This window comes from Setaria viridis, chromosome 7 (genome assembly GCF_005286985.2).
Source record: "Setaria viridis chromosome 7, Setaria_viridis_v4.0, whole genome shotgun sequence".
NCBI classification, from domain to species: Eukaryota; Viridiplantae; Streptophyta; class Magnoliopsida; order Poales; family Poaceae; genus Setaria; species Setaria viridis.
Window position 1 is genome coordinate 24371354 of NC_048269.2, and position 22414 is coordinate 24393767.

The 22414-nt window shown below is 48.1% G+C and overlaps 3 protein-coding genes across 3 annotated transcripts; 2 read left to right on the top strand and 1 right to left on the bottom strand.

The window, feature by feature from the left end:
* The first annotated feature begins 4056 nt into the window (after nucleotides 1-4056).
* LOC117865385 (defensin-like protein CAL1) lies at nucleotides 4057-4785 on the top strand. The gene is made up of 2 exons (XM_034749576.2): nucleotides 4057-4216; nucleotides 4329-4785. The coding sequence occupies exons 1-2, from the start codon at nucleotides 4144-4146 to the stop codon at nucleotides 4505-4507; spliced, it is 252 nt and encodes an 83-aa protein (XP_034605467.1). The 5' UTR covers nucleotides 4057-4143; the 3' UTR covers nucleotides 4508-4785.
* Nucleotides 4786-8160: 3375 nt separating this feature from the next.
* On the top strand, nucleotides 8161-8894 carry LOC117865378 (defensin-like protein CAL1). Its single transcript, XM_034749567.1, has 2 exons — nucleotides 8161-8321; nucleotides 8435-8894. The coding sequence occupies exons 1-2, from the start codon at nucleotides 8249-8251 to the stop codon at nucleotides 8611-8613; spliced, it is 252 nt and encodes an 83-aa protein (XP_034605458.1). The 5' UTR covers nucleotides 8161-8248; the 3' UTR covers nucleotides 8614-8894.
* Nucleotides 8895-19277: 10383 nt separating this feature from the next.
* LOC117863321 (gibberellin 2-beta-dioxygenase 6) lies at nucleotides 19278-22414 on the bottom strand. The gene is made up of 3 exons (XM_034746977.2): nucleotides 21312-22414; nucleotides 20012-20348; nucleotides 19278-19789 (listed from the first exon to the last, which is right to left on the bottom strand). The coding sequence occupies exons 1-3, from the start codon at nucleotides 21806-21808 to the stop codon at nucleotides 19544-19546; spliced, it is 1080 nt and encodes a 359-aa protein (XP_034602868.1). The 5' UTR covers nucleotides 21809-22414; the 3' UTR covers nucleotides 19278-19543.

Here is a 22414-nt window from a genome sequence, read left to right on the forward strand (position 1 = left end):
ACATTTCGGTCTTTTGGGAGAAAAAAAGAGCACATATCATAAAATTACACGTACTGTCACGTGTACCGTCCATCCCACTGTCAGGTCCGTGTAGCATGCGGGCGCGAATATGTCACCGAAGGTGAAAAAAACACGCTGTCGCCTTCAGGCCCACCCGTCTCCGCTCGACCCATTTTCCCCTGCGCTGCCATCCACCTCCGTCTCCGGCGATAGGAGTCGTCAGCAGCCGCCCTCACCTCCGGTCCCCACATGTCCCTCGGTTGCCCTCGCCCCACCCTCCTGCACCGTTTCTGGCGACTCCTGCTAACGGATTCGCTCCCGCTAGCTACCGCCACTCTAACCCAGCTTCCCCAGGAAGCTCATCGTCACTCTCCCACCTCCTCTGCCGCCCACCGGCTATCCTCCGCCACCCGCGGTCGGTGGCACCTGCCGCCTCACCACCCCGCTTGCAACCCGCCGCCGCCTCACCACCCCGCTTGCAACCCACCGTCGCCGCCCAAGGCCCTCCCTCTGTAGCCGGAGCTCACTGGATACCCCACCCCGGCAACCCGAACCTTGAAGCCTAACCCTACCGACGGCGAGCCCCCACTACTGGCAACTCAAAACCGAAGCCTGAAACCCCGAAGGTTCAAACCCTAACCTCCGACGGTGAAGCAAGGTGGCGGCGCAGCAGGAGGAGGAAGAAGGCGACCCATGCCGCCGAGGGCCGCAGAAGGTGACAAAGAGCACATTTGTCGACATGTAGTCGCAGCGGTAGCATGCCCAGCATCGAGCAACGTAACGTATGCGTGACGCCGGCCGCCCTCTCCAAACCTCGCACCGTACGTCCAGAATCCCATGAGTAGCTGTTCCACTCCTGGACAGAAACAAAACCAACGGACCCGAATTCTTTAATTTTCTCAAGCAAAAAATGGATTTGGATTTTGAACGGGCGTTCTGAATACCTGTATAAATCCCTGCAGCCGTGCCGTCCCCTTCAGCACCATGCCCACCAGCGCCAGCACGTATCATTTTGGAACCCGTGACCGGGTCCGCCGAGTCGGAAGCAGAATGGCGTCGACCTCCCGCCGCGCGGCCGCACCCGTCCTCTTCTTCCTCCTGCTGCTCCTCGTCGCCTCAGGTGCGCGCATTCTTCTCATCACAGCCAGCATTCGTCACGCACCCATTGCACGCGTATGCACGAGCACGTCTTACTTCAGACATTTTAGAGTTTTCTTATATATGTCAGACATTGAGACGAACTTGTTCTCTGATGTGCAGAGATGGGGACGACGCGGCCGGTGGCGGAGGCGCGGCGATGCGTGTCGCAGAGCCACAAGTTCGTGGGCAGCTGCATGAGGAAGAGCAATTGCCAGCACGTCTGCCAGACGGAGGGCTTCCCCTGGGGCGAGTGCAGGTTCCACGGCGGCCTCCTGCGCAGGTGCTTCTGCAACAAGCTCTCCTAGCTAGCCGGCGACCGAGGTGCAGTGCGGTCAGCTGCTAGAGCTCATCCCATTCCCAGGCACTGTCACACCTTGTTTCATCGGTGGTTAGCACCGCGCGCCAAGGCCACAGCATTTGCCATCGCGTTCCCCCTCGGTGCAATCTTGTCTCGTATACCAACTTAAAGTTTTTTTAATTTGTAAGTTATTTCAGTTTGACTGGGGCCAAGAACCAAAGATGTATTTTAAGATATATTTAACTTTCTGAGTTCTATCATTACAAGTTACATTCGTTTACGAATGCATCTTGGAGTATCAAGATGTTGAGCTATATATGCATCGGGATGAAAACTAGACATGAAATTATTTCAAAAAGTTTTCGAAAAAAGAATTGTTTCAGCAACTTTAGTACCAAAGTTGTTTGTAAAATTTTTCTAGAATTTTTGTAAATAAGTTGTTTAAGTTGGAATTGTCCACAAAACATGCATGTTTGAATAAGTCATCCTTGAAATCCTTAAAAATCACCGTACAAAGTTCTTGTGAAAACTGTCATGAAAAAAATATTCTGAAAATTTTCATGCAAAAGTTTTCATGGAAAAAGTTATCTAGGATATTTTTTAGAAAACCTTTTAAAAATTGTAGAAATGAAAATAACAACTAGAATTCATAGTTTTCCGACTGTAATCGCATTCATGGGCGCTGCATGGCCATAAATCACAAGGCCTATCAACTATCATAGATTGTATCCAGTCGTTGACGCGCCACCACTCATCTCCTTCTTTGATGTTGATGACCTTATTCCTCATCCTCCCTATCTGCATCACTCCCTTCCCACCATCCATCTTCATTTATGGCAGCTACCGTTATCTAACACTACCACTCTTAACCAGCTCGACGTTCATGTTACTGTGGCACCCCACCACCTCCACTGCATAGTGACTGACTATGGGCCTGTTCGCTTCAGCTTATAAGCCGGCTGAAAAGCTGAAACGGCTGATTTGTTGTGAGAGGAAAACACTGTTTGGTGGCTGATAAGCCGGCTGAATAAGCTGAAGCGAACAGGCCCAATCATTCTCCATCCAAGATTAGCGGTGGGGCACTAACTCACATGCCACCTACACTATACCTCCACCACCAATCATTAGCACTTATCACTAATGTCCTCCGCTAAGACCAGTCTCAATGGAAGTTTTATAGAAGTTTTATGAGCATTAAATTTGTTGCTACGTCAGCAAAATTGCTGACTTGGCAAGATCATTATGAGGGGGAGTTTCATTAGAAGAGAGGAGTTTCATCCCATAACACTCAACTGGTACAGCTACCAAGTTCTCAATCTTGATAACTGTACTGTCCATTGAGACTCGCCTAATGCACTATGCCGAAACCCTCACTGAAGATTAGCCCCGTCCTTTGACAACCCTAAGCCCTAACATCTATCGACAGCGGCCGCGAGTATGCAAGAGGAGGTAGAAACCATAAGGTCCACCGGGCAGTGAGGAGGAGGGTGTGAGATGATCTCCTCCAGCAGTCAGCGTGAGGCATAGTCCACATATGGTTTGGTGACCGGTCCGCATTGTTTTTGTTTTCCTTGGGCGACTGCAGCTCCTACAGAGCACCACGCCGTCCACGTCCCGTTTGCCGTTGTTGACATGCTCCGTCTGGTTCGCCCAATGAGCCAGTCAGCCACCGACCAGTTGCCGGGCTGCGCACGCAGCGCAGCTTGATTAGCTAGCGGTTCACCACCATTCAGGAGATTTTATCCCTGTTAACTTTGGACTCAGGACTAAAGGTAAATGAGCCACCGAAAGATTACCAATGGGGGAAGCTTTAGTCTCAGTTGTAAAGACTAATCGGGACTAAAGTCCCCCTTTAGTTCCGGTTGTAACGGCTAGTGGGATGAGGGGAAGTTTTATCCCGGTTGGTATTACCAACCGAGATTAAAGGACCCCCTCTTGTCTCGAATAGTTAGTCCCGTTTAAATTTTCGGGATCTATGATCTTATCTAACCGGAACTAAAGGTGGATTTTACACCGATGGTTGGCACATCGATCTAGCTAGCTACTTGGCAGATCACGTGTGTACCGCGCTCATCTCGCTCAACACACCATGTCAGGTCGGTAGCTCCCGTGGCTGAAGCGATCCGAATAAAGAAAACAAAAACAGGAAGGGTGTAGCCGACCCTGTTCTGCTGCTCCTGAAACCGCAGGCTGCCCAGCACCAACAATCCAACGTACATGCCCCCTGCTCGATGCACGCACTACGGGCGTGCTTGCTTCCCACGGAAGCCACGCCATAGGGCTGCGGCACTGATTATGAACGGCACACCCGTCACACTACAGTGGTATGGCATTCTATGAATGAGAACCAAGCAGCCCATACATTCCAAAGGTATCCACGCATGCCCTCTGAGCACCATCTCCTCAAGAACGGTGCACAATACCAATCCTTTTTTGCATTATGACTGTGAGCGAGGTATTTTACTTGTGCCGAGACGAGATTGTCGGGACACGACGGGCAAAGCTCCAAACGCTGCTACACGCATGCACCGACCAGGTTGCATGATTTGGACTTGAACGAGAACTCTAAACCCCCTATATAAACCCATCCCGCCCCCGGCACCTGCGTGCCAATCAGTCCAGTTCAAATAGTACTCATCATCACGTACACATGCACAGGCGCACAGCCACTCCCGTGTAGTACAACACAGTTAGGCAGCAAAGAAATGGCTTCGACCTCCTCCCGCCGCATGGTGGCCTCCGCCCTCTTCGTCGTCCTGCTGCTCCTCGTCGCCTCAGGTACGGTGTGCATTCTCGTTACCAGCATTCGCCTCCTGGGTTACTTGTTTCTGATGGCACGTAACGTTAATTTGTTTGTGTGGATTGTTGTTTATGCTGCGCGTCCGTGCAGAGATGGGGACGACGCGGGTGGCGGAGGCGAGGCACTGCCTGTCGCAGAGCCACAAGTTCGTGGGCGCCTGCATGAGCTACAGGAACTGCGAGGGCGTGTGCAACACGGAGGGCTTCCCATGGGGCGTGTGCAGGTGGCACGGCATGGAGCGAAAATGCTACTGCAAGAGGCTCTGCTAGCTGGCCGGGCCGCGGCTGGATGCATTCCCCAGCCGGCCGGCAAGCCTGGACCGGCCGGGCTGGAAGGTTTACTGTTATCGCGTCGCGTTCCCATCTCTTATACCGTGGTCTGGTCACTGTTGTCGTGTCTTCAGTTACTGCTCTCAGACATACGTGCCCGCCTCGTGTAGTCATGTACCCGTTTCAGTTACTTCTCTCAGACAGACGTAAGATGTTTTATTAGCTATTTTATTAGCTATATGAAAACATAATAATAAACCCTGTCGTTGCTGCTTTTATATCGATGTGTTCGTGCTACGCCAATGTCACTGCTAAACAATGTGTATAGCATTATGGATAACTTATACTGTATATGAAATGTGCTACCGTTAAGTTATTTTGTAGGTTCTTCAAAGAATGTGTAAAGCTTATCATCTCGGTGGCAGAAGTGGCTGGTGGAGTGGAGTAGCGTGGATGTGTGGGTGGTTGGGCATGACCACCATTTTGTGTGGAGAGCTTGAGAGAGTTTGTTCACATGTATATCTGTGCGAGCCTTTCTGCCGTGCGTATTTTGTGTCCTCGCTCATATTTGTGTTTTCCTTTGTGTTATTGTGCATGCACCGTGACCACGGTGATATGGTAACTGTGGTAGTGGCCGGTACGGCCCACTGATACTTAGGATTAAATTGGTTAAACTGATTCAATTTATGGCAAGGTTTGTTAATTTACTCATGGTGGATCCTCACTATTTCTTTTTGGAAAACTTCTTAGGAGATGTTTTTTTTCCAAGAAGTCTTTAGAGAAAAGCTTATTTCAACAAGTTTTAGTAGCAATCTTGTTGTAGAAATTTTCTAGAAAAAATTATTTACATAAGTTGCTTAAATAACAAATTTAACCATGTTTTTATAAGTCATCACAAAAATCTCCAAAGAAAGCTCTCCTGAAAACATGTTTTGAAGATTTTTTTTAATTTGTCATGAAAAGAGTATCTAGAATGTATTTCAAAGACTTTCAAATTAAAGAGAGAAGTTATAGAGACGAAAGTCAAGAAAAAAAGTTTCCCAATTAAAATTGCACATATACATATCGCAGGCTCAGTATGATATAAATCATGGACCTTTTACCTATCATGTAGGCGAGTGTAATCTATCAATTTTTTTATCTTCTTGTTCTCTACCTCCATACATGTATCGCTCCACCCCCCACCTCCTCTAGCAGCTCTCGCCACCTAATGCACTACCACGGTACTCACCATCCGCCCCCACCACCAATCAGCAGCACTACGTCCTACCTTAGGGGGTGTTTGGGAGCACTCCACTCCACGAAAAATTGCTCCACTCCACCAACTCCGAAAATTTCGCAGCCAAACGCATCTAGCTCCAGCAACTCCGGCTCCAGGAAAAAGGTGGACCAGGGGGTAGATCCACGTTTTTTGTGGATTACCTCAAGGGGTGCTCCAAAAACCCCCTTTACAGACCTCCTCGTGGAGTTAGTGGGTATTTACCCACCATTGCCACTCGTTACACACATACAGGTTCGATTCAAGGAGAAGAAAACACCCCGTCGCCGCCCCTCGCCCTAGCTCGCCGTGCTGCCCCTGCCTGCCTGCCGCTCGCCGCCCCGGCTCGCCGCGCCGCCCCTGCGCCCGCCGCTCGCCGCCCCGGCTCGCCGCGCCGCCCCTGCGCCCGCCGCTCGCCGCGCCGCGCCGGCTTGCCGCGCCGCCCGCTGCGCGCTCGGCACCCCACGCCCGCCACCCGCCGCGCCGCCCCGGCCTGCCGCGCCCGCGCCCGCCCGCCCTGCGCCCCGTGCCGCCCGCCTGCCGCTCGCCGCCCGCCGCGGTGCCGTGCCGAGCCCGCCGCCCCGGCCTGCCGCCCGCCGCGCCCCTCGCCCCGCGCCACACGCCCACCGCCCCTGCGCCTCGGGAGAAGAAAGGAGAAGAAAGGAGAAGGAGAAGAAAGGAGAAGAAAATGAGACTGACAAGTGGGACCCATTCACATGGGTATAATAGACCATTTACAACAAGTGCTAATATTTTTGGAGCTGGAGCACTGCCATTAGCCAAACACGTGCAGCAGCTCCATGTTTTTTTGGAGTTGGTGGAGTGGAGCTAGGAAAGTGTGGAGCTGGTTTTTCTGAAGTGGAGTGCTCCCAAACAGGCCCTTAGTCCCTCTAAGCCCAAACAATCAGTGAATAGAAGAGCGGCCTCATCCTTGACAAACCCATTCCCTAACCAGCAAGAGGAGGAAGAAGCCTCGAGGCCCTCCTGGCAGTGACGATGAGATGAGGATAGTGTGAGACGTGAACTCCAGCAGCCTACACTAGGCATATAGGGCATGTTTGCTTTGGGCATGGCTGGAACTGTCTGGCTCAGGCAGCCCTCCCAAGTGTCCGATTTTGGTTGCCTGGGGCTGAGGTTGCTGCTTAGCCGGCAAGCTGCCTGCCAGGACTCGATCCAAATAAGCCCATAGAGCACGTTTGGTTTGGTGCCTGCTCACCAAACCAATTATTTGGCTCGCCCATGACATTTGGCATTTATTTGCTTTGTTACCCATGATTGGCTCGCCAATGTGCGCGCCAAAGTGAAAACAACGAGAGCCGCGGGCAAATTCTGGCGAGCAAATCGCTCACCCTTGAATTGGCAGCCAACACCCACACTGATGAGCAATGTGAGCCAACGGAAAGAGGTGGAACAGAAATTGAGGATGCAAGGTCAGTTCCACTTATACGGTAATATCTCCCAAATGGCTAATCTAACCTCAAATCCGTTTGCATATTATACATAAGATGTCATTTGACTATATTTTAATGTAAGAAAGAAAATATGACATGTGGATCCCATATATCATATTATGAAAATAAATTGGATTCGCAAGATTTGGTAGGGCTGTGATCCAAACGTAACTTTGCTCACGATTTGGCAACACCATGATTTGATCATGACCAATTTACCAATTTTTGATAAGATTATGGGGCACAAACTAATCATGCCCATAGTCCACTTACGTTACGGAATCCCGAGACCCAACCCATGGCCCCTCCGTGACTCCGTGCGTGCACCATCTCGTGACTGGCGCAGTGGCGCGCATCACAGTTCTCGTTTTGCTGCGATGACTGCGGCTCCAACGTCTACGATTACAGAGCACAACGCCGTCCACGTCCCGTTTGTCGATGCCCGATAAGCCAGTCATCCACCGACCAGTTGTCGCGCGCTAGCTGTATGCGCAGCTTGATTAGCTACTACTACTAGCGTCTGCTGTCCTGCTCGACCCGGAGCTCGCATCGATCCACGTTGGCAGATCACGTGTACCACCGCTTTTCTCGCTCAACGCACATGTCAGGTCGGTAGCCACCCGTGTTCTGCTACTCCTGAAACCGTAGCCTGCCTAGCCCTCACACATACACGTCCCCTGCCTCCATAAACGCACTACATTCCAAAGACAATCCATGCATGCCCTATGCAGCATCTCCTCCTGAACGGTGCACGATGCCAATTTCTTTCTGAATCTCCAGCCGTGGGCGAGGTATTTTACTTGTGCCGAGACGAGATCGTCGGGACACGAGGGGCAAAGCTCCGATCCGGCCAATGCAAACGCTGCACCGCCCTGCGTGTTCCGTATCATATCAGATGGCGGGTTTGGGGATTTTGAACAAGCGCACTAAACCCTGTATATAAAACCCTACCGTCTCTGTCACCTCTGTCCCAAATCAGCCCAGTGCGAAGAGTAGCTATCACGTAGTGAGATCTAGCTACTAGTCAGCGAAATGGCTTCAACCTCGTCCCGCCGCATGGTCGCGTCCGCCCTATTCGTCGTCCTCCTGCTCCTCGTCGCCTCAGGTACGGGGTGCTGCATTCTAATCGTCAGCATAGCTAGTCAAGCTGCATGCATTCTTCTGATGATGGCACGTAACGTTTCTTTGGGTGGCTCTGGTGCTTGCGCGTCCGAACAGAGATTGGGCCGACGCGGGTGGCGGAGGCGAGGCACTGCGTGTCGCAGAGCCACAAGTTCGAGGGCACCTGCACGAGGAAGAGCAACTGCGAGAACGTGTGCAAGACGGAGGGCTTCCCGTGGGGCGAGTGCAAGTGGCACGGCATTGTGCGCAAGTGCTACTGCAAGAGGCTCTGCTAGCCGCCCGGCCGTGATCATCGGCCGGCCGGCCGGCCAACCCGGGGAAGGGCTAGCTAGCTTCTAGCTATAGCTTGGACCGGCCGGCCCCGGGGCCCCGGGCCTTTTGCTGTTATGGCGTCGCGTTCGCGTCCATGCTGCCGTGGTCACCGCCCCTCGTGTCTTCAGTTACGTCCCCGTCTCGTGTACCCCGGCCATTCCATGTCGATGTCGTGTGGTTTTCCTTGTAACATGTTTTAGCTACCTGGAAATGGGAACAATAAGCTTTTGTCGTCGCTGCATTATATCGGTGTGTGCTTGAACGCGCCACGCCAGTGTCCACTGCCAAGCATCATCATATCATTCCCCTGCCTTTCGGCACTTGGACCTGCAAAGCTGCTGTGCGCGGGAGCGTACACGGCCGAGCCGTCCAAACTCCAAGTCTCCAAGACACGCGCCTCATGCACACGTCCGGCGTAGGGAGGACAGCCGGACACGGTGGTGGGCGCGGGGCGCTCCACCGCGGCCGCTCCAGGCGCCCGATTCGTGCCCGCCTCCGCTGCCACACGACGCCCGGGGCCCGGGAGATGCTCTGCTTTTTCAGCGGCCGCGAATCAGATCAAAACTAGCTACACTAAAAGGCACGGTCACGCATACGCAAGTAACGCAAACGAGAAGCTTGAAAAGCTTCCCAGAGGGGCGGGGCGGCACCACGGGAGATCGATTCCGTTGCTATCCTTCGGTCGCCGACTGTGCTTGGTGCTGCTAGCTAGGCAATTGCGTTGCACGCCGCAGGTGGATGTGCGGCCGGCCGCCCGGTGGGTTGCGCCGGTAACACGTCGCCCGCGGCCGGCCGGTGGGAATAATCGGGCACGACGTCGTCCCCTTCCAAAAGTTCTCGGACAGCACGGGTTCGATTCTACTACCTGTATCTTTTTGTAGTTAGCATCAATGGAGACGTCGTCGATCGTGGGCGACTGGGGACGGGTCGTGCGCCAGAAAGAAAGTGCCCCCCGTCCATATCGAGCGCGCATCGCGCCTCTGTAATCAATCTGTGTAGAGGAAAATGCAATGCCTCTTTTCTGGTTTCTGTCAGGCTCTCCAATGATTGCTCCACTGTGTTAGACGGCTACGCCTGGTAGCAGTAAAAAAACAACAACCAAACCGACAAAGCATATACTAATCCATCATCCTCAGGAAAAAATAGGTACTGCGAGAGACCCGATCCTAGCTTTTCCACCCATTATTGCACATCCACAGTTTCATTGCTAAAGAGTCTTTAGTAAAGACGGCTACAGAACTGAACCCGCATCACCCAAATCGGCGTCGTCTCACAGTTACCCGGACAGGGGCTCGCCAAGCCTGCGTTTTTCCTGCGCCTTTGGCCACGCCTGCACCTCAGGTTCGTGAGGCGGCTGCTCGCCGGAATCTATCCTGCATTGTCGGCACCAGAAACGGTGGAAGCTCGCACGAGCACGAATTCGGAATCCGATGGGTGCGCGTCGAGCGCGACGGCCGCTGGGCGCTGGCCGAGAGGTGGAAGCTGCCGCGCGAAGCGCATCGTCTCTCAGCTGGTGACGTTTGTCCTTGCGATGGGCAAGGATTTGCGGTGGTTGACGATCAAAATTAGCATCATATGAGAGTTTGTTGTCTGAATCTCGACAAACCGGTCTACAAATCGATCATATCGGTTTTATAAACATTGTCAAATCTCTGATTGGACTTCATCATTGTGTAGATATCGTTGAGACAATCGAAATGTATATGTGGAACATCCAATTTTGAGTCCGGATGAGAGAGTTATAGCTCTGGCAGGATTTAGCCCTGTGTTGACCGGTCTGATTGGTTGGGATGGGCGGTCTGACTGGTTTGATCAGTCTAATCCGAGTTAAGAGTTGTATTTTGACATAGGATTTGTATAACCTTCAATTCCTACTGCGGCAAGACCTCTCCACCTTTCCACCTTATAAATATGAAGGACCACAGCCGATTGAGGACATTCCAATCGAATCAATCTACTATGCATTTACCTTTTATCTCCTAAACTTCTTTTCCAACCTCCATGATGTTCGTCTATTGATATCCACAACGAGAGATGGCATCCTAGGCTTGTTGGTCGACCTAGCGTACGCCGGCGACATCCACGCCCTGACGGGGTCCCTCCCGGGTGAGAGTATCGACGACCTTTGCTAGTTTTCTCATAAACTAGTCGTTGTTCGTCACGTAAGTGCATTGGTTATCCCTTTGCTGGTTTGCTCGTAAACCTAGCCGTCTTCCATCACGTAAGTGTGGTAGTTATCCCCTCGAATGATCGATCTAGGCAAAACCTTAGGAAACCAGCCCAACCGGGTTGCTAGACCAGTCTGAGCAGCATCGCTGCCGTTTGGTCTGTTTGCGACCCGCACGCTCTAGTGCTTTCGTGTGTTGCCTTGAATTTGCACCAACACATTTTGGCGACTCCGCTGGGGATGAAGATCTGGTTGCTCAAACGTTCTATCAAACCCTAACTATTTACTTAATTGATCTATTATTTTGATTCGCCACTATTGTTGCATCTGGTCTTTTTAGACCGATTGCATCTATACTTGTGATATTGCATCAGATTGCTCAAGCCGATTGCATTGTATTCGCTTGTTGCTACACATTGAAAATTAAAAGAGAAGCAAAGTGTTGGTCATTGATTACTTAGATTATCAAGAATATTTGGATTTATTTACTACAAGATTAGAAGCATCAAGATCTATTATGGCGGGCTATCCTTATACTCACAACAATATCACTACGGCGAGCCCAAGGTAAAAGTTGCAAATACATTATATGTTCCTAATAATTATTTTGCAAGTACCATGAATCCTCATATTAATGTTGCTAGATATGATACTAGTAGGCATATTGTATCGACTAATAATTATTTAGATGGTTCTACTTATGCAAATTATAATTCTGAATGTTATATGCAAAAACCATTGTCAAATAATATGCATGCTTTAAATTTTAATGCCACTAGTGACATACAACATTACTCTCGCACATCGGCTGTACAACAAGTTCAAGAGCCGGTGGGCAATTATCAAGGCCAAACTAACATGGTGAGTTCGGCCAATTTTTATGAGACATCATATTTCGGTAAGGTGTTTCATCTATTTATTCATCGGCTGGAAACTCACATTATGTGATTACACCACAAAACATACCAGTGAATGAGAAGATTGGCCGTGATAATTCTAACTATCCGGTCAGTTATTCTCAAACATCATATACTACCAATTTCTATAATATTAATCTTGTTGATATTGTTTTTAAGGGTTTAAAATCATCTATTAGAGATAGGTTGGATGGATATGATTTTCTTTCGGTTGCACAAGTACATGTAAGGGCTACGGCTCACGAAAACCGAATGATAAAAGAGAAGAAGAATGATTCAGATTTGAGCAGTAGTTCAGTTATTACAACAACCAAATCAAATAATGTATATTCTGAATCTGTTACACCGATAGAGTCAAGCTTAGTTGTAAAAGAACGTGTTAAACATAAGAAAACAGCTCTGTTTGTTTTTCCTGAAGCCGAATGTGTCGTGCATTTTTCTAGTGATTATCGCATTATTAAACGACAAGTTCTAACTGAGAAAAGTTTAGAACATCGAACTGTTGAAGAACATGACAATGGAGGCAAGAAGGAAACATTGGCATGTCAACACAAGGTGATTTCTAGCAATCTTGGAAGCACTGGTCTGACCGGTTTCATATTCCAATCTGACTGGTCCATGCAGAATGTGGCTGTGGGCTGGCATCAAGGGGAGAAACACGATATTATCCACATCAAGGTTCCTCGCCTCTTCAATATATTTGACAAGGTATGCTTTGCAAGTAATTCTCAATCAAATCACAAATTTTCAGTTAATTCATTTATTAGTGATTCTATCATAAATAATTCCAAGAGATCGATTGAGGATGGTAATTTACTTGCTAGTAGTAGTATGCCTTCAGATTGTCTCAGCCAATGCATTGTCAAAATAACGAAGGCTGATCATAGTAATACTTTGGCATTTAAATTTTCTCCATCATCATTACCAAATTTTTTCTCTACATGATTTACTTATGGTCATTCTAGATTTAAAAGTAAAAGATTAAAACTGAGAGTTGTTGTGAAATCTGATGCTAATATAGTACTAAGCTCTAAAGCATTGGGTATGAGAAGCACAAGAAAAGGTATAACCGATTGGATCATTGAGAAATCTGAACCATTTGCTTGCTTGGCCTTAAAGCCTTCTCCACAAAAGCATCCGTTAGAGAAGATAAAGTATAATTTTGATTTAACTTTGTGTGATGATCTATTTGATATCTTTCTAGAGAATAATTTTATTAAACTATTTGATCACAAAGTTATTCCATCACCTCTTGAATTAGAAGATTGAAAGTATTGCAAGTGGCATAATTTATTTGATCATAATACTAGCGATTGCAATATGTTTCACCAATTTATACAATCGACCATTAATACCGGACGATTGAGATTTTCTCAAACACAAGAGGATGATCAGTTGGCTACAATTGGTTTTGATGGCAAAAAGTCATTAAATCGGTTAGCATTAGTCGATTCATCTAAGGATCCAAACTCCATTGCCAAAGAGGAAGATTTGAACCTCCAAGTGATGAGAAGGATATCGTCCATGAATTGCAAGTTCAAACAACTAGTGAGGACGATAAACCTATCAAAGTCCCAGAAGTTACCGGGGGGCAAACGGATTTTTCTCCATCAAGTCAAGAACATGTTATTCCTGCTGTGCTGGGCGAACAGGTCAGACCGGTTTGCAAAAAGGTCTGACCCGTTTGGATCAATAGGTTAGACCGGTCTCCCAAACCGGTCAGACCGGTTCGTGTCTGAAAAGACTAAAAATGTCTAAACCTGAGGATCCTATAGTGAATGGAGATAAAGACCGTGTCAAGCACAATGGTAAAAAGTCGAAGCTCACTTTTGATGAACTTCTGGCTAAATATAAAAAATATAATGAAGCCAAGCGTGCTAATTGGTCGAATGATACTAAACCATCAAGAGTGCCTCCTAGACATAATTCTGGGAATTGTAATTGGCAAGGGAAAAAATTTCATTCAGTAGCATCATATCATCCTTTCGAGCCAACAATGTCAGTTCCATATGCTTCACATCCCACTAGTTTTCATCCTTACTCATCATGGGGGTGGAATGATCCATGGGCACATACTCCTTCATATTTTATACCATATTATGTAGAGTATGCAGCACCAAGAGAACCATCGTGTGCAAGGCAGTCGTATGTTGAAAATGACCATTTTGAGCAAAAGGATTGGTCTAATGTTCAAAAGAAGAAAAAGGTTGTCAAGAAAGTTTATCGAGTGAAAAGAGATGGTCACAAAGATAGGAGTTCATATCTGAATTTAATTAGTGAAAAGCCGAGTAAAATGTTAAGCACTTCGGCTACTAATGGTGAAGGAAAGGAAAAATCAGCCATTGATCCTCCAAGTGCTAAATCTGAACAAAATAAGTTGAAAGCATCAAAAAACAAGAAAAGAGCGTTACTGTCCAAAACCGAAGAAAAGCCAAGCCATCACTTGGTTTATCAAATTGGCAGAACAAGAAGCTACAAAAGGTTAGTGCTCAAGAGCTGAGAAAGAAAGACATGGCATGGGTTCCTAAAGGAAGCATTCAATTCAAAACAAGGATGATGCTTAAGCAAAAGGTGCAACACAATTGAAGGAGAAGAAAAGGTACGAAAGACGATCTCCAAAACTGAGGTTTGCATCAAATCATCAAAATAATTGGGCATCACATCATCCATTTGTTTTACAAATGCCACATATGCCTATGTCTTGGAATTCATCCTTAGATATGTTTGGTTATCCCTCACACTCTTATTTTGATCCTTGGTCATGTGGGTCTTTATATTATAGAGGTTTATCACCAAAATGCTCTACATATTGATTAATTGCAATAGGTGTTGCTATTAATTTTCAAAAACCGAAATATTTAGTTCCTAGAGATGGTTTTAATTCCTACATTTATACGGATATCTACTCTTTTATTTCGGTTGCGCATATTATTATGGATGGATTCATTATGGATGATAATTTGTTATCGTCCTTGGCGACATATATGGTCGATGAATCTCTTTGATCATTATCCTGAAGCGATAAATTCCCGATTAGAGATCACTTATGACCTTATTGGTGGTTTCAATGCTCGGGGGGCAAGATATTAGCAAAAGGAGTAATTTGCCACCATGGAGTCTGTATTTACTAATCGTCTTGCAAAGTGTTTTCAAAACATTGGTGCGGTCTTTATTTCACCAAATGGTGTTATTTTGAGACCTTTAGCTGGTTGGAGTTCTTAGCATCAATGGTCAAGCCGAATATGCAATTTTTCTATTCAGTCTAGAAATTTTGTGATCCATGGGAAGAAAGCATGCAGAAGTGTTTGATAACTCATTGCTGGAGGTGCAACAAGTATTTATGTTTAAATGAGTTTTTAGATGTTTGTCCTAATGGATGTCTAGCGGATCATCTTAACTTTGTTGTGCATCATGTATCTAGACATGAAAATTCAGGATCAACACTCTGGAATGATGAACATCAGGCTGCAATGTCCAATAAGACATTTACATGAGAGAGCCAGTGTTTAGAAAATGTCGGAGGGCACATCTCGAACGCAACGGTCTAACCGCTATTGAGACCGGTCTAACCAGTATGGCTGCTAGTTTGGTTCAGAACTTTGTGAATCCGAGGTTAGTAGTTGGAGAAATCTTATTGTTGGATATTTGCATAATCCAAGATGCATTGAAAGACAAGGTGAAAACGAACAAGAGGTGTTCAAGAGTAATCTAGTCATCACCAATTCCAAGGTAATTGTGTCATATTCGTCATTTAGGCTAATTACTCATCTTACTTTATTTATTATGATCAAGATAAATTTGAGGATGCGATATTAAATCATTTTATCTTTCTTCATTATCAATTTGAGAGGTATTGCAAAGACCAATTGACATTATAGCAATTTGGTCGCTTTATGCATTCACAATAGCTTATAATTGTGAGGATGACTTTGAATTAGTATCTCAAAAATCTACTGCCGAGGTAGTGTGTACTCAAGCTTGTTTCACTCATACAAGATGTATAAAGAGCAGCAGCAAGTTGAACTCTTCATATTGGGCAAAATCAAGTAGTATGGCCCATAGATACTATCATCCTTAAAAGTGGAACATGGTTGATGCACTTGTGCTCTATATTGTTCATGTGCAGTTTTGGTTCTGATAAATATTTCTTAGCACGCAAGCTTTACCAAGAAACAGGACGCATGTGTTGACGACCAAAATTAGCATCATAGGAGTTTGTTGTCAGAATCTGGGCAAACCGGTATATAAACCGGTCAGACCAGTTTTACAAACATTGTCAAATCTCTGATTGGACTTCACCATTGTGTATATCTCGTCGAGACGATCGAAATGCATATGTGGAACTTCCAATTTGGAGTCTAGATGAGAGAGTTATGGCCTGTGCTGACCGGTCTGACCGGTTGGGATGGGCGGTCTGACCGATTTGATCAGCTTAATCCGAGTTAGGAGTTCTATTTTGATACGGAATTTGTATAACCTTCGACTTCTACTGGGGCAAGACTTCCCCATCCTATAAATATGAAGGGCCACGGCCGATTGAGGGCAACCTACCATGCATTTACTTTTTATCTCCTAAACTCCTTTTCCAACCTCCATGTTGTTCGTCTACTGATCTCCATGACCATAAATAGTATCCTAGACTTGCTGGTCGATCTAGGGCATAAATAGCATCCTAGACTTGCTGGTCGATCTAGGGTACGTCGGGGACATCCACGTCCTGACGGGGTTCCTCCTGGGCGAAAACATCAACGACCTTTGCTAGTTTGCGTCGTTCTTCGCCACGGAAGTGCACTGGTTATCCCTTTGCTTGTTTGCTCGTAAACCTAGCCATCTTCCATCACGTAAGTGTGTGGTAGTTATCACCTGGAACGCGATCTATGCAAAACTCTAGGAAACCGGTCCAACCGGGTTACTACACCGATTTGACCGGTCTGAGCTGTTCTGTCTGTTCGTGTCCCGCACGCTCCCGAATTTGGCCAACATCGATGTTTCTCCTGCCGCCCGGGTTCGTGCGCGCAGGCCCATTCGGAAAAGGGAGAGCGATTCCTGACAGTTGCATGACGCTGAAGCGCTTGCAGCAGAGTAAAGCGCTTGCAGCAGAGTACAGAGATATGATATGTTAAGTTTTCTGTATCCTTTTGTAGAATGTAACTGAAACGGACAGCACAGAAGGTGACCGATCAATCAAAGTCCAGCTACAACGTACTTGTACTCGAATCTGCAACGTCGGCATGAAAGAGCTGGAACGCCGGTCATAAAATAGAACTGAAAAAAAGTATTCAAATATCACTCCATACATAAGCGTGTTTGAATACAAGTTACTAAACTTTAGAAGGGTCACATCGAATGTTCGGACCCTAATTAGGAGGACTAAGAGCAACTCCAAGAGGCTGCTAATCTTACCCTAATACCTTTTTTAAGGAAAAAAGAGAGAAAAAATGAACTCCAACCATCCACAGAAACATTCCCCAATTTTTTAGCAATGCTAAAAAACAGCCTGCCACCGCGTATATTTTAGCGTTGGCGTTCTTCCCCCAATCCTGATTCCCGCACGCTCGCGCGTCCCTTTCGATGGGCCCAATACGATGACGTGGCCTGTGTTTGAAATATTGGGGGCTATTTATTAGCGATCTGCTGTGGACTGATATATTTTTGGGGGAAATTTTTTTGGGAGAACCTCCAATACATAGTTTTAGGGAAGAATTTTTTAGGATACTCTTGCAGTTTCTCTAAACATGAGCTAATTATAAAACTAACTGCAGAACCCCTATACTAATTCACGAGATGAATCTATTAAGCCTAATTAATCCATCATTAGCAAATGCTTATTGTAGCACCACATTGTCAAATCATGGACTAATTAGGCTTAATAGATTCATCTCGCGAATTAGACTCTATTTGTGCAATTAGTTTTGTAATTATACTATATTTAATACTCCTAATTAGTATCCAAACATCCGATGTGACAGGTACTAAAGTTTAGGGGTGTGTTGCCAAACAGGGCCTAGATCAAGTCTCGTAAGGCTATTCTCAATGACTATTCTCAATGGGACTTTCATTCTCATGTGCCATGCCAGTAATTTTGATACTATGGTAAAGAGATGATGAAAAAAGAGGTGAAATAAATTTTATAGGGATGGAACCCTCTGTACACTGCTTTTAACATAGTTTGTGTTTTGCAGGTACTCTTGGAAATAACAAGTAATGAAACTGTGAATTGTACTGAACTGTTTCAATTAGGAATTAAATGGCATCTCGTTTATGTAGTATTTTTTGGAAGTATAAATATGAGATGCCCATTAAAAATGGCCTTAGTACGTTACGTTGTGCATGTATGCTGTATAATCATAAAAATAAATTTGGGAGCCACGGCTGAGGGTACGCACATGTGAAAAAAATAACAGCCCTTACGATGTCATGAGGTAATCCATATACGGTGCAAGCGTGGTTTAGTTAGTCCTTACAGGTACATATGTATACTACCAGCAAATAACACAACCCGGTTGGGGTCAATGGACTTTAGACTTTCAAGATTGTAGTAAATGAAATAGTTAAAGACCACTTCATATGGTCCCACCTATAATGATTAGCAAGATACATTGCTCGCTCCATAATGGAAATTGCTCATCTTTGCTCTCATTCATTTATAAGAAAAAATTTCCACAAATTTTGGATTTTTTTCTAACATGATATAGAAACTTTGTACTATTTATGTGATTGTAATAAATTTTAGTTACCAATTGTTCTATATGCTTTTTGTTGGGGATCGCTAAAACGTACAATTGTTACCCTCGAACGTCTGCTGCAGACGTCCTCGCATGTTAAGGATCAAAGGCTGAAACATGAAGGCAATGTACACTCGCAAGTTCGTAACGCCAGTGAAATTCCGAAGGTTATAAATGTCAGCAGAGTTGGGAGGTTTCCCGTGTACTAACCCTCGGAGGTTTGAAGCTAACACCAAGCACTAGTTTGGTTCCTTTGTTCATTTCGCAGGAACTGAGGCGGTGCAAAACCCTTCGAGGTTGATCGCAGAAGCCATCTCCTCAAGGTGGAGCGAGGGCGCTACCTCGGGCGTCCAAGCTCACCGCAAGCCTCAGGATTTCGGATCGACAAGCAGCAGAAGAGTCGCGGATGAAGCCCCGAGGGTACATGGTAGGCAGTATGAGAAACGTGATCACGTGGAGAAGTTCAATTTGAACACGTGTACCCCAATGACCTTTATGTATGGCATATTTCAGGAATGGAGTGGTTGAATAAGGGTATTTTTGGAATGTAAAGTAGGTCGACTCCTACTATAAAAGGGTAGTCGACTTTTTGAATGGAAAAGTAAAGTAACCTTTATAAAGTGTACGTGTCAAATTTGTTTGAGACCAACACTTTTCCATCCATATTTATACTTCCCTCTTTGAATCGCACCACCATGTCCACGTGTCTTTAGTATGTGTTAGAGATGGTGTTAGAGATGATAGCAAAATGAGCATGCTTCCTTTTCTTTACCAATTATTCACTAATACATGGTCCCACGGTGTGATCATGGGAACACTTAAAAAAGCATGAAAATATAAATGAAAAATGGAAAGCAAAACAGGCACAGTGCAGTACACGAAATGTGCCACGATGCACCAGTTAATCGACGTATGTCTTTGATAAGCGCGCATGTCGTCCTCGTTATAGTGATCTATATCACCTAAAGCGAATAAAGGAAAGAGAAAGGAAGAAGAAGAAGCAAACGCTTCAAAGGCCCGCATATTCTTGTACAGCGAGCCGAAGGAACAAGATGATGCTCTCGTTCCGGGCCTCCAGTGGCAGTCACTGGGGCTGCTGTTGCTTGAGGAAGTTGGGGAGCCCAATCTTTCTGCCGGTCCTCTTGACGTCCTCCTGCACCATCCTCCTGTACTCCCCGAAGGTGAAGCTCCTGTACGGCGATGGCTCGCCGCACGTGCCGACGGGCGAGTCGTAGGACGGGCAGAGGAAGTAGGCGGCAGAGAAGCGCTCCGCCTTGGCGTTGGCCACCACCTTGTGCTCCACGCTCTTGTACCGGTTGTTGCTCCACGCCTGCGACACACACGGAACCGTAGAATTTTTCCGTCAGGGAAGACCGATCGAAGAAAAGTCTCGAGAACTTGTGTAATCCAGACGTCCTCTCGCATAGATATCAGCAGATAAGTATCGTCGTTTCCGCTCTGCTGCCCTCTGCCTGGCCAAAACTCGAGCACGTACTACGTGAAGATGCCCGGCGGCAACGGTGGCCGGGCGAGGGTATCGGCGCACTGTTACCTGGAACAGGTCGCCGATGTTGACGATGAGCGCGTCCGGGTGGGGCTTGACGGCCACCCAGCGGGCGTCCTTCATGAGCTGCAGGCCCCCGACCTGGTCCTGGCAGAGCACCGTGAGGAAGTCGCTGTCCGTGTGGGGCACCAGCCCGAAGGTGTCCGGCGCGAACGGGCACGCCGGGTACCTGTTGAGCCGCAGGAAGCACGTCGTCTCGTCGCACCCCGCCGGGAACGCCGCCGCCGCCGCCGCATGGTGCCCCTGCAGCAGGCTCCCCGCCAGCGCCACCGCCACCGTCTTGGCCACCCGTGACATGGCGTCCGCCACCTCCTGCATCACGCCCCTGCATTCTCTGCTCTGTTAGCTAGGCCCCGCGACTCCTTTTACCATCCATATAATATATACCATGGTAATTAAAATTATCTGCCAAATTAATTACAGCGGTAAATTTAGCAGTAGATACTACACATTCTACTTCTCGATCGTGTCCTTTGATGCAGAGAGATATTATGAGTATACGTGTCATCAGATATTTCCGTTGGTTCTTCTAGTGTACACGGAGGGATACAGCACGTGTGCCGGAAAGGACTTTATTAAATAATAAAGTAGTATATACGAGATGATGGGAGATGGCGTTGGTAGGCTGGTTCGATGGACACGAAGCCGCTGATTGGGTTCGTGTACCGAAAGCTCCCATGTTTCGTGGTCATGTACACCACCGCACACATGAGATATCCCATCACCCATTGACTTGTAGCACCGGGAAGCAAGTCCGCTGCCTGTGGGCCGTGCAACTTCTAGAATTCTGTTATCTTTAGCTTTGGAGGAAAGATGTATAGCCGGCGGCAGGCAGGGGGGTATAATCGCGAGCTGCGTACGTGGACACGAGAAATATCCCGGGACTGTGTGAGACGTGGGCAAGGTACAACGGTACCAATCTTTAGTCATGTCAGGGTACCATGGGAACACACAGCGAGCTACACACCTGCGCATTTGTGTGAGCACCTTGTCCTTGTGGGTGGCCCGGCCTAGCTGAAAGATACTATGATCTCCATGGGTGGAGCACGGGAGGACACATGCGCCGCTGTGCTTGCAGCTACGTACGAGCTACGAGATGCACACATCTATGTGATAGCATGTCGTCACTACTTTTTTCACTCACCGATAGGGACTGGACCCCCATATAGTAAGTAGTAGGTATCCGGCCTTATATTAACTTGAACGCTACAGTAACAAGTTGGAGTAGTGCAGCAAAAGCAAGGAGCTACGACACACAGGCCATGCAGAAACAGGGCAGCATGCGTACCTCAAGGAGCCGAGCTCGCCGAAGTCGCAGCCGCTCCCGGAGATGCTGGCGAGCGGGACGTGGAAGGCCTCCGACCACGAGAGGTGCCGGAGCGACGTGGCCGTGGGGGCTCCCCACCGATAGGAGCCGTTGAGCAGGCCGGCGCGGGCCTTGGTCTCGAACGGCAGCCGGAACAGCCGCGCCTGCTCCGCCCGCAGCCGCTCCAGGAGCGCCCGGCCCACGCCGTGCCCGGTCACTTGGAAGAAGCCCCACTCCGAGGCCGCCCGCGCCATGGCGTACGCGCACGCCGCCCTCGCCTCGCGCGCGCTTCGGCTGCCCTGCTGGCCGCTCGTCGTCATCAGGCACCCGAGGTCGATCAGGGGCAGCTCGCGCTCCTGCACAGCGACGCGGCCCTCGCCCGGGGGCGCAATGCCGCCGCCGCCGCGGCGGAGCAGGTCGAGGTAGCTCTCGGCCAGCGGCGGCTCGGCGGCGGCGCGGCTCTCTGTGAAGGCCGGCATGATGGCCGGTGTGCGAGGCAGCTACGTAACGCACGTAAAGGGTCGTGTGCGTCTCTGTGCGTTAAGACTCTAGTCGTGTCACGTACGCACACGTAGCTGTTGCACACTTGCTGGCTTTGCTGCTGCTAGCACTGGCTCATAGCGAAACGCGCGTCCACGGCGCCTATATATAGAGCAGGCTCTCTGACAAGCCGGGGCAGCGGCGTGCTAGCGCGGTTGCCCGGCGGGTGAAGGGAGGCTCTTGCGCGGTGGGCATGCACTCGATCTCACATTCTATCTCACATTCTTGCATGGGGCGCTGCCCTGCTCGACCCCCACAGTGAAGCCAGCCGTGTGCGACGGTGAGCCACGATTCGTGGGGCACGGCACGGCCAGGGATCAACACTTGTGGGGGCCGGCGCCGTGTCCTGGGGGCGCCGTGTCCTGGGCGCCGAGTCTTTGACCGCCCGGGCCACCGGAGGGGATTCATTGAAACCGAAAAGTGCAAGGGGGGATTCAGTGAGGGCAAAAGAAGGTACATGGGCGACGTAGAGAGCTGCTGAAATAATGCCAGTGGTTGAGCCACATCTATGTAAGATGATGTGGGAAGAGCAATATCTCCATGTG

Bases quoted from the DNA above. Each gene is read 5' to 3' on its own strand.
- LOC117865378 (XM_034749567.1), top strand. From the start codon at position 8,249: ATGGCTTCAACCTCGTCCCGCCGCATGGTCGCGTCCGCCCTATTCGTC. The intron at 8,322-8,434 runs GTACGGGGTGCT...GCGTCCGAACAG, and splicing joins CCTGCTCCTCGTCGCCTCAG to AGATTGGGCCGACGCGGGTG.
- LOC117863321 (XM_034746977.2), bottom strand. From the start codon at position 21,808: ATGCCGGCCTTCACAGAGAGCCGCGCCGCCGCCGAGCCGCCGCTGGCC. The intron at 20,349-21,311 runs GTACGCATGCTG...CAGAGAATGCAG, and splicing joins GGCGAGCTCGGCTCCTTGAG to GGGCGTGATGCAGGAGGTGG. The intron at 19,790-20,011 runs GTAACAGTGCGC...TGTGTGTCGCAG, and splicing joins ACATCGGCGACCTGTTCCAG to GCGTGGAGCAACAACCGGTA.
- LOC117865385 (XM_034749576.2), top strand. From the start codon at position 4,144: ATGGCTTCGACCTCCTCCCGCCGCATGGTGGCCTCCGCCCTCTTCGTC. The intron at 4,217-4,328 runs GTACGGTGTGCA...GCGTCCGTGCAG, and splicing joins GCTGCTCCTCGTCGCCTCAG to AGATGGGGACGACGCGGGTG.